At 39.0% G+C, this 15414-nt stretch overlaps 1 protein-coding gene across 1 annotated transcript in view; it reads right to left on the reverse strand.

Moving 5' to 3' along the window:
- Positions 1–577: 577 nt before the first annotated feature.
- LOC137498444 (uncharacterized) overlaps positions 578–15414 on the reverse strand; it is a 168702-nt gene continuing 153865 nt past the window's right edge. Inside the window, exons 3-5 of the mRNA XM_068225946.1 lie at positions 1284–1399; positions 801–1130; positions 578–712 (exon numbers count right to left, since the gene is read on the reverse strand). Of these exons, the coding sequence (XP_068082047.1) occupies positions 578–712; positions 801–1130; positions 1284–1399 (581 nt within the window). The remainder of the gene's footprint in view (positions 713–800; positions 1131–1283; positions 1400–15414) is intronic.

Raw genomic sequence — 15414 nt, forward strand, 5'->3', positions numbered from 1 at the left:
TAGTTAGGCAAGCAATTGTGTACTTTACTTAATGTCTTCCATAGTGTCTAGTAATAAGGCTTTGCTGGATCCTCTGAGCTACAGCACACCTTTGATTTGCATTTTCTTCTGCACCAAGCAGAGGCTCTTCGTTTACTCTATGAAGATGACCCTGTTCTTCCACAGCATCAATTTCAGCATTGTCCAAACAATGAGCAATTCTCATGTTATGGAGTACAGCACATGCATTAGCTATCATCCCAGACATGACAGGGTCATACATTAGCTGTCGTTGCTGAGAAAGGCACCGGAACTCTCCCTTCAATACCCCAAAGAGCCGTTCAACAACAGATCTTGCAGCACACAATTCTTCGTTGTACTGGAATCGTGGCGTTCCACGTATTTCACTTTTTAAAGGGGTCATAAGCCATGGCTCCAGGGCATAACCATCATCACCTGCAATATAATAATGCATTTTATTACTTTTGATTTGTAAGAGTCAAAATGGAAAGATTATCAGCCCCATACATTATTATTTGCATTACATGTTGTCCTTTAAGCTCTCCTGTTACTACTGAACACAGAAGTGCACAGTTACCTATAAGCCACGTGTTGCGTTCACCATAGGTGAAGTTTCTTTCCATCGCTCTTCTTGCAGCCGAATTAGACCAAACGTAAGCATCATGCCGAGCCCCAGGATATCTGGCATTAATAAAATTTTCAAATCGCATATCTAGAAGCAAACCAACAATTACATTACTATTTAAGAATAACAGATTCATAATGATAATAGTATGAAATGGAATTACAATCGTACTTACGGCTTGCACATTCAGTGTATGGTCACCCCAATGATTTACATAGGCTTCCTCATGCTCTTCAGGAGCTATGATTTTCAAATATGTGCAGTCTATAGCACCAAGAGTGCCTGGAAATGGCTGCCGAGCATCTCGGAACTTCTGAACCGCAGAATAGCGTTCTTCTGCAGTCATTGGAAAATATACCCACTGTCTCAGGAGCAATTCATTTATGCTTCTTGTAACAGCACGGACACATCGGCTCACAGAGGGCTGACTAACTCCAAGCTCCCATTCTTCACCAACAGCACCCTGATATGAGCCTGTGGCATAAAACCTCAAGGCAGTAAGGACCTATAAAGATAATCAATCATTCATCACTGAGCTCCAAAAGTCTCTGAATGAAAGGGCAGTACTGGTAAGCTAAAGAAAATTATTTTCATTCATTCATAGAGGTAACAAACAATTAAATAAATAAGAATACAGGAAAAGATATAGTAGACCTACCTGGGTTTCAGCAGACAGTCCATATGGTCGTTGGCATTCCAGACATAATGTAAGTGAATCTACAAGATCTCTGGCAGCATCTGGACTTAATCTAAAAAGAGCAATGAATTCATCGTCTTGCAATGAAAATGGGTCATGGCTATTTCGCCCACTTTCTTCTTTCTACTTGCCGTTGAAGTCTTTGTACTCGATGCTCGAGATGCATGAGATCCAAAGCAAGGTAAGCATTGGCCATATGATTGAGTTAGAGGACAATATTTATTTACAAGGCCCTCAGTAATTAACCTAATCTCATAATATACCTACATTTACAACCAGGAATGAGTTAGCTGGAAAATTTATAATGTCCAGTAATGGACCATGTATATTGGTATTATAAATTTACTCATTCAGGACAAATATTTCAGATTCCCTATGGGAATCAAAATCTATATCATCTGATAGCCAAGCAGGCATCAATTTTAGGTAAAGAGACAAAGTCTCTCATAGTGCATTGGCATTGCCGGTGGCTCCAATTAGCCTACACAGTGGCCTCCACGGATTGCACTGACCAGCGTCTTGGTAGGTGTGCTAGGTACCAACTGACGAGCCCAACCTAACACATGAGGGCGAAGCGCTGGCAACCAGGAATGAGTTAGCTGGAAAATTTATAATGTCCAGTAATGGACCATGTATATTGGTATTATAAATTTACTCATTCGGGACAAATATTTCAGATTCCCTATGGGAATCAAAATCTATATCATCTAATAGCCAAGCAGGCATCAATTTTTGGTAAAGAGACAAAGTCTCTCATAGCGCATTGGCATTGCCGGTGGCTCCAATTAGCCTACACAGTGGCCTCCACGGATTGCACTGGCCAGCGTCTTGGTAGGTGTGCTAGGTACCAACTGACGAGACCAACCTAGCACACGAGGGCGAAACGCTGGCTACCAGGAATGAGTTAACTGGAAAATTTATAATGTCCAGTAACGGACCATGTATATTGGTATTATAAGTTTTAAGTTCCGAGTTGTCACAGGAGAGATGATGTGGAATGACATTTGTAGACGAATAAATCTGAGTGGTGTCTTTGAAAGTAGGACAGATCCCAATATGAAGATAAAGTTGGAATTCAAGAGGAAAAATTGGGACAATTATTTGTTTACAGAAAGGGGAGTTAGTGATTGGAATAACTTACCAAGGGAGATGTTTAATAAATTTCCAATTTCTTTACAATCATTTAAGAAAAGGCTAAGAAAACAACAGATAGGGAATCTGTCACCTAGGCGACTGCCCTAAATACAGTTCAGTTGTAATTGGTGGATGTTTGTTGTGTGTGTGTGAGTAAGAATGAGTGATTGTGAATAGTGCGGGTGTGAAATTGGAGATATGATGTGTCATTAACTACATTGTAAATTATATTATATTATTTGAAATCTTAGACCTCTGAACAGTAATAAAGAATCTTACAAAGGGAGGAAAAATTAAATTAATACTATTTTATGCATATCAGGTGAACTAATAGTAGATCCCAGAGAATCACTGGACACGTGAAAGGAATATTTAAAAAATCTTCTTTACATAAAAGGAAAGTTTTGAAAATATTTCTGTTCATGTTACAAACAACTTAGCTCAAGGGGATGAAGACAGTGCTATGAGTGAGAGTACACTTGACAAGTGGAAAGATTGGTAAATAAACTCCATTGTCATGAAGCAGCAAGAATAAATTAAACTAGACCTGAAATGGTGAAAATAGTGGAAAAGCAGGAATGAATTTGCCTCATAGAGTAATATACATGGAATGTTCATGTTTTTCCTTCTGACTGCACAAATTGGTAGTTGTACCTATCTATAAGTCAGAGAAGAGGAAGGATTGCAACAACTGTTGAAGTAAATAAAATTCACTGATGACTTCACCAGGCAAGGTGTTTGCTGGTGTTATGGAATGGAGGTCGTGGTTAGTGGTTGAGAGTAAGTTGGATGAAAACCAGTGTTGTTTCAGATCACAGAGCGGCTGTCTAGGTCAGATTTCTTGTATGCAAAAGGTAACTAAAAAATATTATGAGAGGAATAGACAGTTATGTTTTATAGATCTGGAGAAGGCATATGGCAGAGAAAGGATGGACAAAACTTAGTATAGCTTACTGTGGGATTACAGGATTACACATACATTTTTAAATGCAATGAAAGGCATGCATCTTGACAATTGGGCTGCAGTGAGGTTTGATGCTTGGATTAATTGTTGGATTGAGGTACTTACAAGGGTTAGATGAGGCTGTATTCTTTCATCATTGTTGTTCACAGTTTACATGGATCTTCTACTGAAAAGTGTAAAGTTGTTGGGAGGGATTCATTTAGGAGGAAATACAGTAAGCTGTTCGGCTTACATCAACAGCTTGGTCCTTTTGATGGAAGACTGCACTGAATGCCTGCATAAAAATAGGTACAGTGAGTATATGTCAATTAGTTTTTCCAAGACTATAGTGGTCTCTGTATGAAAGAAACCAAAAAGAACTAAATGACCTGTTGGAGATAAAAGGACTGGAATAGGTAGATCTTTTCAGGGATGGTCGAATAATAAGTGAGATTGAATCAAGGTGCTGCAAAGCTGATGGAGTGGGCTCTCAGCTAAGATAAATGGTATCCTGTGAGAAAGAATTCATCTACCGAGCAATGCTATCATTGCACTGATCTATCTTCAGACCAACAGTACGGTACTTCAAGGGAGTGAAATCTTTGTAGAATCAGGGTAACATATTAACTAGTCAGAAGTAACAGACATGAAAGTCATAGAAATGATTGCTGTACAAATGGATGGGAACCAGGTGCATATGGCCTTAAGGAGGGATGCATGTGGCGCTCTCTGTGAAATAAAGTGGGAGACGCATTGTTCAATGTGAAATTGTTTCATATTTAATATAGTGAATTGTACTCTGTTATTTATTTTACACAGTTAATACTACTAATAATAGATCGTTCTAACAAACTACAATGTCAGTTGAGAACAAACTCGCTTTGTTCTACAACCAGGTTGAGAGCTGTGTTATCACACTGAGTTTGTGTGTACTGACTGGTACATGCACTCAACTTCATTGTTGTTTGTAATGGGAGTGGTGGGGAGAGAGACATTGAGCAAGTATTGGGGATGCCAAGAGATACCTCTGCCTGTTTTCCAAGTTCAGCACAGCTCTCTATTGCAATAATGCACAATCATTTCCTGCTTTTTTTAACTGGTCAGGAGCATTATAAATTCAACTGTGGTGATTTTAATGTTCTTTGAAGTGTTTATATACATTTTGGCAACAACATGGAGTATCATAAATGTATAAAACCAATCCTAAGAGAATACATGGTTAATGAAATGACATGGTATGAATTTGTTATGGTGAATTATGACAATAAAATACAATACAAAATAATATTAAAATAATGATGATAATAATAATAATAATCGAGTAAACGAGTTGAACAATTGCAATCTATCTGTATGCACTGTGCGAAATAATATGTGAATTAATTAACAATGGAATTATAGTAAAGTGATTTGAAATCTAAATTTTCTAAAGGCTACTAGCAGAACACCTCATTATTAGGATTAGGATAAGCCACTGGTGGGCACAATGGCTGGAGGTACTCAGAATTGGCAGATCAAAGCTACATTAGATATTAACCCCAACCTATGAAACTGTGTACATAAACTGGCCTGGTGGTGGAGTCATGTTAAGGAAATGGAGGAGGAAAGGCTATGTAGGAGAATAATGGATTGGTCATGGAGGGTAAGCAAAGTAGAGGGAGACCAAGGCAACACAGGTTACACTCAACTTCTAATGATTTATAATTCTAATATAAGAGGTCTGTTATTGGAAATTATAAATTGTCCAGCAAACTCATGCTTGGTTGCCAGTGTTTCACCCATGTGTGCCAATTTGGTTTCATCTATTGGTAACTAGCACAGCTACCAAGATACATGGCTAGTGCATATAGTGGAGGCCATCTTCCTATTCTTCAATTTAATTAATTCCCAGCTGAACACAGTGGAGTTCAGTGGGCTACCAGCTAAGCCATGTACCGTAGCAGTTTGGCCAGTGTGTACAATCTTTTCTTTATTGAAGAGAGAAATCTTGTTATGTAATTTCCTTACATATATAATTACATAATCTTGAATTGCTTTTCTGACTCATAGGATGCCAAAATCCAACAAGGAACCGACAGATTCAGCCCACACAGCTCCCACATTGACAGACACCTGTTAGCCTCCTTTTATTTCTTCTTTTAAGAAATATACAGTGAACACAGACAATTTACAGAGTCTGTAAATCAATTTATACAACAAAATACATAACTCATCAAGATTTTCTTATTCTTTCTGTGGGCAAAATTATTAAGTAAACTGTCTTTGTGCTAAGCACTTTTGACACCAGTTTTTAATTACACAATACTTTGAATAACACTTAAAAAACAGAGAACCACTAAAATAAAAAGAAGTTGGCAAAGAAACTTCTGACATTATGTTAATGGAAAACTTAAAAGTTCTCATGTTGTGGATACTTTTGACACTTAAAATATATACAATATTCTCGATTATTACTACACAGATAAAATAATAACCAGAAATTTTTATATATGACAGCATGTAACTCTCACTAATTTTGTTACTATATTTCAAAAAGTGTTTTGTAAAGGACATTCAGATTTGAATGAATAGTATGATTATAATTTATAATTTAAGCCTGGTATTCTAGTTATGTGTTCTCAAAATATGACTACTGAAATGTTACAGCATGATTTTGTTTAAAAGTGATACATAATGATCATCAGATCTAATAATAATAATAATAATAATAATAATAATAATAATAATAATAATAATAATAATAATAATAATAATAATAATAATAATAATAATAATAATAATAATAATAATAATAGTAATGTGAGTAAGTAAACACTAATGATATTGTGAATGCTTACTGAAATGGAAAAATGATAGTGAATGATGACATGAGTCTGTCCAATTTAAGATGGGTTTACAGATGGAGATGAATGATTTAGTATATGAAAACGTAAAAAAATGGCACTTGTGATGCCCTTTAGATTAGTGCCTAGAATGGCGTTGAGTGCACCACTACTGTCAGGAGCAGCCCATGTCCCTTAAGGTATTTTTGAATTTAAATTAATTTAAGGCAGCAGTGGTGGCAGAGAAAGGGGAAGCTACATGATAGGGGACGAGTACAGGTAGGATATGGCAGGAGTGGGCTGATGATGTAAGATTGCTTGAGTGAGAGTGGAGATGGGAAGTGTTTCAGATATACTGGCATTATTGAACTGGAGACCAGCTTTAAGGTGATTGAGGTGAAGGTAATGTATGTGGGTTAGAATGGTGGGGAAGGAGTATAGCAGGGTAAAATGAGCTGAATGGGTATTGTGAAGAAGGTGGTAGGCTATTTGTGGTATGTATCAGTCTATTTTAAGTAGTTGTAGATTTCTGCTACCATCGGCAGTGAGCCATATCTCGAATGCGTAGGTCAGGACAGGTCGTTTGAAGATTTTGTAGACATTTAGGGTTTGGGAAGGCTTGAGTCCCTGTGTATTCCTGTTAAGCATGCGGAAGACTGAGAAGCCTTGAAAAGCTTTTTTTGTAGATAGTGGTTAGGTAGTGGTTCAATTTAAGGTTATTTTGGAATTCTTATTATCAGATAGGTGAGGAGATTGGTTTCAGTGAGGGGAGTTCTATACATAGTGAGTGGTATGCAGTATCTGGGATGACTGATTTGTTTTGGAAGACCACAAATTGGATTTTTGTGGGATATAGGATTATGTGCTAGGAATGTAGCCAATCTTCTAGGATATTTAGTATGGTCTTGAGATTTTTAGTTTGTGTGGTGAGAGTAGGGGTGAGAGTGAGAATAGCGAGATCGTTGGTAAAGACGGAAAGGGGGTTCAGGATGAGGAATGTCATAGGTAAATAGAATTTAGAATAGAGAGCAGATAGGGCAATCTCGCAGTAGTCCGGCTGTCAATGGAAAAGTATTAGAAGTGGTGCCATCGATTGTCATTTTTGTGGTTCAATTTCGTAGATAATTACCGACAAGTTGGATAACACTAGCCTGTGAATTCAAACTTTCTGATCATTGCGTAATGTTCAAATAAACTTAGTGATCTCTTAAATTTGAGGCATGCTGAATCAGGAACTGAAGTTATTTTTCCTGTATCACATCAGTTTTCTTTGCAAAATTGAAATAAATATATAAGACCCTGATGATTAAACAACTTTGATAGATTCTACTATTGCACGTAAGATATATGTACTGTATTCATCATTAATTTTATTCATCCGAACACACTGTTCTATTTATGAGCATAATAATTGTATACAGAAAGGCAAATGGTCTAACCTGGTAACATGTTTTAGAATATGCAAGTACAAAGTTTCAATTGTGTATCTTGACTTATTTTAGGAACGTTTCGTTACTTTTCTTTTGTGATGTGTAGTTGGATTTTCTCTCTTTAGTTGTTGTTGTTGTTTGAATAATCTGTACATAGACTGGTTTGATGCAGTTCTCCATGTCACCCTATCCTGTGCTAACCCTTTCATTTCTACATAATTACTACATCCTATATATGTTCTAATATGCTTGTCATATTCATACCTTGGTCTATCCCTACCATTCTTACCACCTACATTTTCCTCAAAAACCTACTGTACAAAACCTGGGTGTCTTAAGATGTGCCCTATCATTCTCTCTCTTCTTCTGGTCAAATTTAGCCAAATCGATCTCCTCTCACCAATTCGATTCAGTATCACTTCATTCGTGAATCTATCTACCCATCCCACCGGCAGCGTTTTTCTGTAACACCACATTTCAAAAGCTCCTATTCTCTTTCTTTCTGAGCTAGTTATCGTCCATGTTTCACTTCCATACAATGCCATGCTGCTGACAAAATTCTTCAAAAACAACTTTCTAATTCAAGGTGAACAAATTTCTCTTCTTAAGAAAGGCCTTCCTTGCTTGTGCCAGTCTTCATTTTATGTCCTCCTTACTTCTGCTGTCATTAGTAATTTTGTTACCCAAGTAACTAACAATAGTCATCTACTTCCTTTAAGACTTCATTTTCTAATCTAATATTTCCTGCATCAGCTGACCTTGTTCAACCGCACTCTATTACTTTTGTTTTGGACTTATTTATTTTCTTCTTGTATTGCTTCCCCAAGACTCTGTCCAAACCATTTAGCAAATTCTCCAGAATTTTTGCAGAGTCAGATATAGGGTCAATGCATAAGTTTGTGCGGTATTCTTTTTGGTAGGCAAGAATGCGGTGTGAAGGGATTGCTTATCATTATTCCATTGTTTTAACTGAGTTTGGAGTTTGTATGTTGTGAAACATGGGTTTTCTTGATTGTGAATGTATTATCTGTGTAAATTTCAGACAAACAGATATGGAATGCCAAGTTGAGAAAAGTGAGCATTTCCAACATGTTTTACTCTTTGAGTTTAACCGAGGATCCAATGCAGCAGGAGCTGCAAGAACAACTTGTGAAGTGTACAGGAATGAATCAATTGCTGAAAGAACAGCACAAAAATGGTTTTCCCGCTTTCAGGTGGCTCAGCCCACCAAAAAAGCAACTCCCCGTGCCAAGGATAGTGCCCATCCACAGAAAACCATGTTGTGTGTTTGGTGGAACAAATTGACATTCTTGACCATGAATTAAAAAAAAAAATCCTAACGATTACCTCTGCTATGTATAGTGACCAGCTAAGATGGCTTGCTGTTGCTGTTGACAACAAAAGACAAAGAAAATAACCAGTCTTACTGCTCCATGAAAATGCTCTTCTGCATACAGCACAATTGACCAAAGGGGTGATTGCTGAACGTGGATAGGAACCTTTTCCTCATCCTCCGTATTACCCTGCACATGCCATCTTTTCTGTCCTTTTTGCTAACCGCATTCAGGGGCAAGTGTTTTCTGATGAAGCTTCAGTGACCAATGGATAACAGATTTCTTCCAGTCAAAACAAAACAGTTCTACAGGCAAGGCATTCAACTGCTACCTGAACGTTGGCAGAAAGTCATAGAGAGTGGAAGTGAATACATCACTGAGTGATTTTGAGTTATAATATGTGACAGTGACAGTAAAATAAAATAAAATAAAATAAAATAAAATAAATAAAAAATAAAATAAAATAATATAATAATATATTATAGTAAATTATAAAACATTAGGACCACACAAACTTATGCATTGACCCAATAAAATAACAATATCATCAGCAAATCTCATGGTTTTTACACTGACTGACAGAGCAAATGCAACACCAAGAAGGAGTGGTCAGAACTTTATGCCAATTGCAGGGTAGACTGACGTCACTGAGGTATGCTCATGATGTGAAATGCGCCGCTGTGCTGCGCACGTAGCGAACAATAAATGGGACACGGTGTTGGCGAATGGCCCACTTCGTACCGTGATTTCTCAGCCGACAGTCATTGTAGAACGTGTTGTCGTGTGCCACAGGACACGTGTATAGCTAAGAATGCCAGGCCACCGTCAACGGAGGCATTTCCAGCAGACAGACGATTTTACGAGGGGTATGGTGATCGGGCTGAAAAGGCCAGGTTGGTCGCTTCGTCAAATCGCAGCCGATACCCATAGGGATGTGTCCATGGTGCAGCGGCTGTGGCGAAGATGGTTGTCGCAGGGACATGTGGCACGTGCGAGGGGTCCAGGCGCAGCCCGAGTGACGTCAGCACGCGAGGATCGGTTCTTCCGCCGCCAAGCGGTGGCAGCCCCGCACGCCACGTCAACCGCCATTCTTCAGCATGTGCAAGACACCCTGGCTGTTCCAATATCGACCAGAACAATTTCCCGTCGATTGGTTGAAGGAGGCCTGCACTCCCGGCGTCCACTCAGAAGACTACCATTGACTCCACAGCATAGACATGCACGCCTGGCATGGTGCCGGGCTAGAGCGACTTGGATGAGGGAATGGCGGAACGTCGTGTTCTCCGATGAGTCACGCTTCTGTTCTGTCAGTGATAGTCACCGCAGATGAGTGTGGCGTCGGCGTGGAGAAAGGTCAAATCCGGCAGTAACTGTGGAGCGCCCTACCGCTAGACAACGCGGCATCATGGTTTGGGGCGCTATTGCATATGATTCCACGTCACCTCTAGTGCGTATTCAAGGCACGTTAAATGCCCACCGCTACGTGCAGCATGTGCTGCGGCCGGTGGCACTCCCGTACCTTCAGGGGCTGCCCAATGCTCTGTTTCAGCAGGATAATGCCCACCCACACACTGCTCGCATCTCCCAACAGGCTCTACGAGGTGTACAGATGCTTCCGTGGCCAGCGTACTCTCCGGATCTCTCACCAATCGAACACGTGTGGGATCTCATTGGACGCCGTTTGCAAACTCTGCCCCAGCCTCGTACGGACGACCAACTGTGGCAAATGGTTGACAGAGAATGGAGAACCATCCCTCAGGACACCATCCACACTCTTATTGACTCTGTACCTCGACGTGTTTCTGCGTGCATCGCTGCTCGCGGTGGTCCTACATCCTACTGAGTCGATGCCGTGCGCATTGTGTAACCTGCATATCGGTTTGAAATAAACATCAATTATTCGTCCATGCCGTCTCTGTTTTTTCCCCAACTTTCATCCCTTTCGAACCACTCCTTCTTGGTGTTGCATTTGCTCTGTCAGTCAGTGTATTTCCTCCCCTTGAACTTTGATACCCTTTCCTTATTCCTCTTTGATTTCCTTTATTTCTTGTTCTATGTAAACATTGGAAAGGAGAGGGTACAAACGCCAGCCTTGCCTCACTCCTCTCTAGATTGCTGCCTCTTTCTGAAAGCCCTCGATTCTTATCACTTCAGACTGATTTTTGTATAGATTGCAGATAATTCTCCTTTCTCCGTATCTGATCCCAATCACCTTCAGAATCTCAAACAGCTTGGTAAAATCAACATTCGACACATTCTTAATTTTCCATTTTAACCATACCTTCATGTGCCATCCTGACAATGTCCAACACCATTTCAGCATGATTTTAAGAAGCACTATGGGAACATTTCATTTTATTTATGTTGGTCGATGTGGAAACACCATCTAGAATTTCTACGTCAACTGTTGGTTATTTACAGTGGCATCCTCTGGCTTGCATACTGCTAACACCACTCAAGTAGATTTGGTGATTGGTGATCTGACTATAGAATCAACATTTACCAGTTCCCATTGTGCAATTGAAACTGAAATGATTAGGAGTGTTGGAACTAACAATTCTGTGAATATCAACATAAGAAAGAGTCTGGATGTAGAGCATACTCCAGAATTTAGAGCCTAAATTATTTTTCAGATTTTATACTTAGTTCATCCCAGATTTTAATGTTAATTGTGTGTTTGTACATTAGTTTTCATGGCAATTGTGTGTTTTTACATTTGTTTAGTTATTAGATGTATTACATTAAGGCTGAAGATGGCCAGCCAAGGCCAAAACTAGTCCCTAGTTTAGTAATGTAATTCAATAATATTGCATTATATAGTATTGAAAAATACTTATTAAATAATGAAGTTCATATCCTATGATTTTCTTCAGCAACCTTACTGATCTCGTTCTTCGTGACTGTCCATTCTTCCTCTACTATGTTTCCTTCTGCCTTTTCATTTAGTCCCTGTGTTACATGTTCCTTGAAATAATCCCTCACACTATTTTCTTTCAACTTGTCTAGATCCCATCTCCTTGCATTCCTACCTTTCTTCAATTTCTTCAACTTCAGATGGCATTTCATGACCAACTGGTTGTGGTCAGAGTCCACGTCTGCTCCTGGGAAAGTCTTGCAATCCAACACCTGATTTCTAAAAATCTTCCTAACCATAATGAAGTCTATTTGATACTTTCCAGTGTCTTCAAGTCTCCTCTATGTATAGTCTTGTGTGTTGTTTGAACCAAGTGTTAGCCAGGATTAAATTTTGATTGGTACAGAATTCAACCATCCGGCTTCCTCCTTCATTCCTTTATCCTAATCTGAATCCTCCTACTGTATTACCTTCTCTTCCTTGGCTTACCACTGCATTCCACTCTCCTGTCTCAATTAGATTCTCATCACCTGTTAGATACTGTATTAAATCACCTATCCCTTCTTACATTCTTTCAATTTCTTCATCATCCACTAAACCAGCAGGCATATAGACCTGCACTATTGTGGTGGGCATTGGATTGGTGTCTATCTTGACCACAATAATCCTTTCACTATGCTGGTCATAGTAGCTTACCCACTGCCCTATTTTCTTATTCATTATTAAACCAACTCCTTACATTTCCCCTGTCTGATTTTATGTTGATAATAACACTTATACCAACTACATCTAACTTTAGTCTATCCACCTCCTTTTTCAGATTCTCTAACCTACCACAGCAATTCAAACTTCTAACATTCCACACTCCGACTCGCAGAATGTCAGTATCCATCTTCCTGATGATCACCCCCTCTCGTGTAGTCCCCACCCGGATCTCCAGGTGGGGGACTATTTTACCTCTGGAATATTTTACCGGGAGGAAGCCATCATATGTACATCATTCATACAGAGAGACCTGCATGTCCTTGGGAGTTAGATACGGTTTTAGTTTCTCATTGCTTTCAGCCGTGGAGCTGTATCAACACAGCTAAGCCATGTTAAGTATTATTACAAGACCATATCAGTCATCTAGACTGCCACCCTTGCAACTTCTGAATGGCTGCTATGCCACTATTCGTTAGTCTGGTCTCTCAATAGATACTCATCCGATATGGTTCCACCTACAGCTCGGCTACCTGCATCATTGCGACACGTAAGCCTTCCCACCACAGAAAGGTCACATGGTTCACAGGAGACAATCTCTTCAGTAACCAGCAATAATTTTCCAGCATGATTTGGTTCCATTTTAATTGACTGTATTCCATTTCCTTTAGTTCTTGTGGAATCTTGCTCCTTGGCTTTCACTCAGCATTCTTAGGTCCTCAGGGATTTAGTCCAGATGTGGATGTAACATATGCACTTTTATGTTCAAATTACAAACTAGATCTTAGAAAGACACAAGAATTCTGTCCACCATTTGTTTATAGTCTGGATACTTTGTATTGTCAACAAAGTTTTTGACTATCCCCAGAATGCTTTAAATGCCAAACGTTCTGTTGCACACACAGAACTTTCAAAATCAGTATCAGAAAGAAGTTTTCTGATATCTGGAACTGTGAAGGTACCCTAATTGATTCTGACATTACTGAAACCTGGGAATCAATGGCACAATTACTGGCAATATTCACTTCACTGTTTATAACCTTAACAAATTGCTTAATAATTCCTAGTTTAGCATGAAGCAGAGGTAAAAGTATGTTGGACTTAAGCCAACAATCCACTGTCTATGTTGAGGCCACTCCTTTTGAATTGAATGCTTTGACCTCACTTACCCCACTTGCACAGAGAACAGGGATGTTTTTGTGGAACCTGTTTGTAGACCTGTCAGAATACCCATCACTTCAAACTCACCACACACTTGCCATTTGTCTTCCTGGTACTTTACACCAGCTCATCTCAAGATTGTTCATTTGTTACCTGCATATTAACTGAATGAGTAAATTTATGAAAATTAATTTTCATTATGAAGAAGAACACACTTCAAACCATACTTGGAGTTATCAATAAAAAGTTTCCAGTGAGTGGGGTCATAATGTGATACTCCTAGCTTAGGCATCACCTCCAGAAAGTTGTAGCAGTATACCAAATTTTCCTCATCAGGAAAGAAGGGTAGAAATTCTTCTTTGCATTGTCTGTACCAATAGTATGAGTATGTAGTCCCTCATGCCAAAGTTCCTTTCATGGAGTGTAAATCCAAGTATTTCAGCAGATTCCTTTGTAAGACAAAGAACTTGATCTAAGGCATTTAATGCACCTTTCTAAAAAGTTTGGGTTCATTCCCAGGAAATTCTGGTAAGAAATCACATATTTTGCCTCATCTTCAGAAGAGGAGCCATCATGCAATTGTTCCAGATGCTGCAGTACTGGTATATCCAGGCCATGAAAAATGGGTAGAACTGTGAATGAAATATTGCTTGGATACAGAATCTTACATTTGTTAGTGCTGTTGAAACCCTTCACATTCACCAAACAGAAGTTGCAGTGAGAACTGTGGTGTGTAGGTTGTTGCCACATCATTGGAATTCTGAATGACAGTGCTGTTCGCTCACCATTCAACCCGTCATAACTGTTGTACACAGGTAATACAAATTTTATGATGTGTCCACAGCTTGTCTGGCTTGTCCTTTTCTCCCAGTTTAATGCACGTTACACACAGTAAGCCTTTCTGATGAACTCTGTTATATTGTGTCGTCGTTTCTTCAGCACAAAACTTCCACACACATAGCAGTATGTATCTGGCCTGGTCATGAAGCCACAACCTAACATTTTGGTATAAGTTCAGTATAAAGATAAACATAGTATGTCACTCACATACAGGACACTACCTTTTCTCATTACCTAGCGAAGTACCATCCAAACTGAAATGCAGAAAGCACAGCAACAGAATGGTGCTAATCAACAAAACCAGCTGTGAAGCACAGTGTTGTCAACTCTAAGCTGTAAGTGTGATTATGCAAGGTTGCCAGATGGCTGCAGGAGTTCACAATAAAAAATATATTCAGAAAACTTACTCAAAGCGGCATTTCTCATAACAAAGTTATGTATGAATTGGTGTATGTGCACAAGAGAAGAAATATCAGATTTTCAAAAGAGTAATATTTTAAAAATAAGTAATATCCAATATTTAAAGAAATATGATGCGATGTGGGAAAAATAATCCTGGATCCTTTTTCAAGATGCAAAACCCATCTTAAAATACTATACAGAATGGCAGCAATGAAAGAATTGTTTTTGGAAGCAGTAGAAGGATAGCCCGTTAAGGAGACCCGAATACGTCAAAGGCTTTGTTGACATCCAGGCATACTAGTGCAGTGGATCATCGGGGGCAAAGGTAGGATTTAAGGGATGCTCAAGTATGGAATAGGTGGTCTTGGACTGAGTGGCGAGAGCAGAATCCTCAGGCCATCAGATGATATAGAGATTGATTCCCATGGGAAACCTAAAATATCTGTCCTGAATGAGTAAATTCATAATTC

This window comes from Anabrus simplex, chromosome 2 (genome assembly GCF_040414725.1).
Source record: "Anabrus simplex isolate iqAnaSimp1 chromosome 2, ASM4041472v1, whole genome shotgun sequence".
Lineage (NCBI taxonomy): Eukaryota > Metazoa > Arthropoda > Insecta > Orthoptera > Tettigoniidae > Anabrus > Anabrus simplex.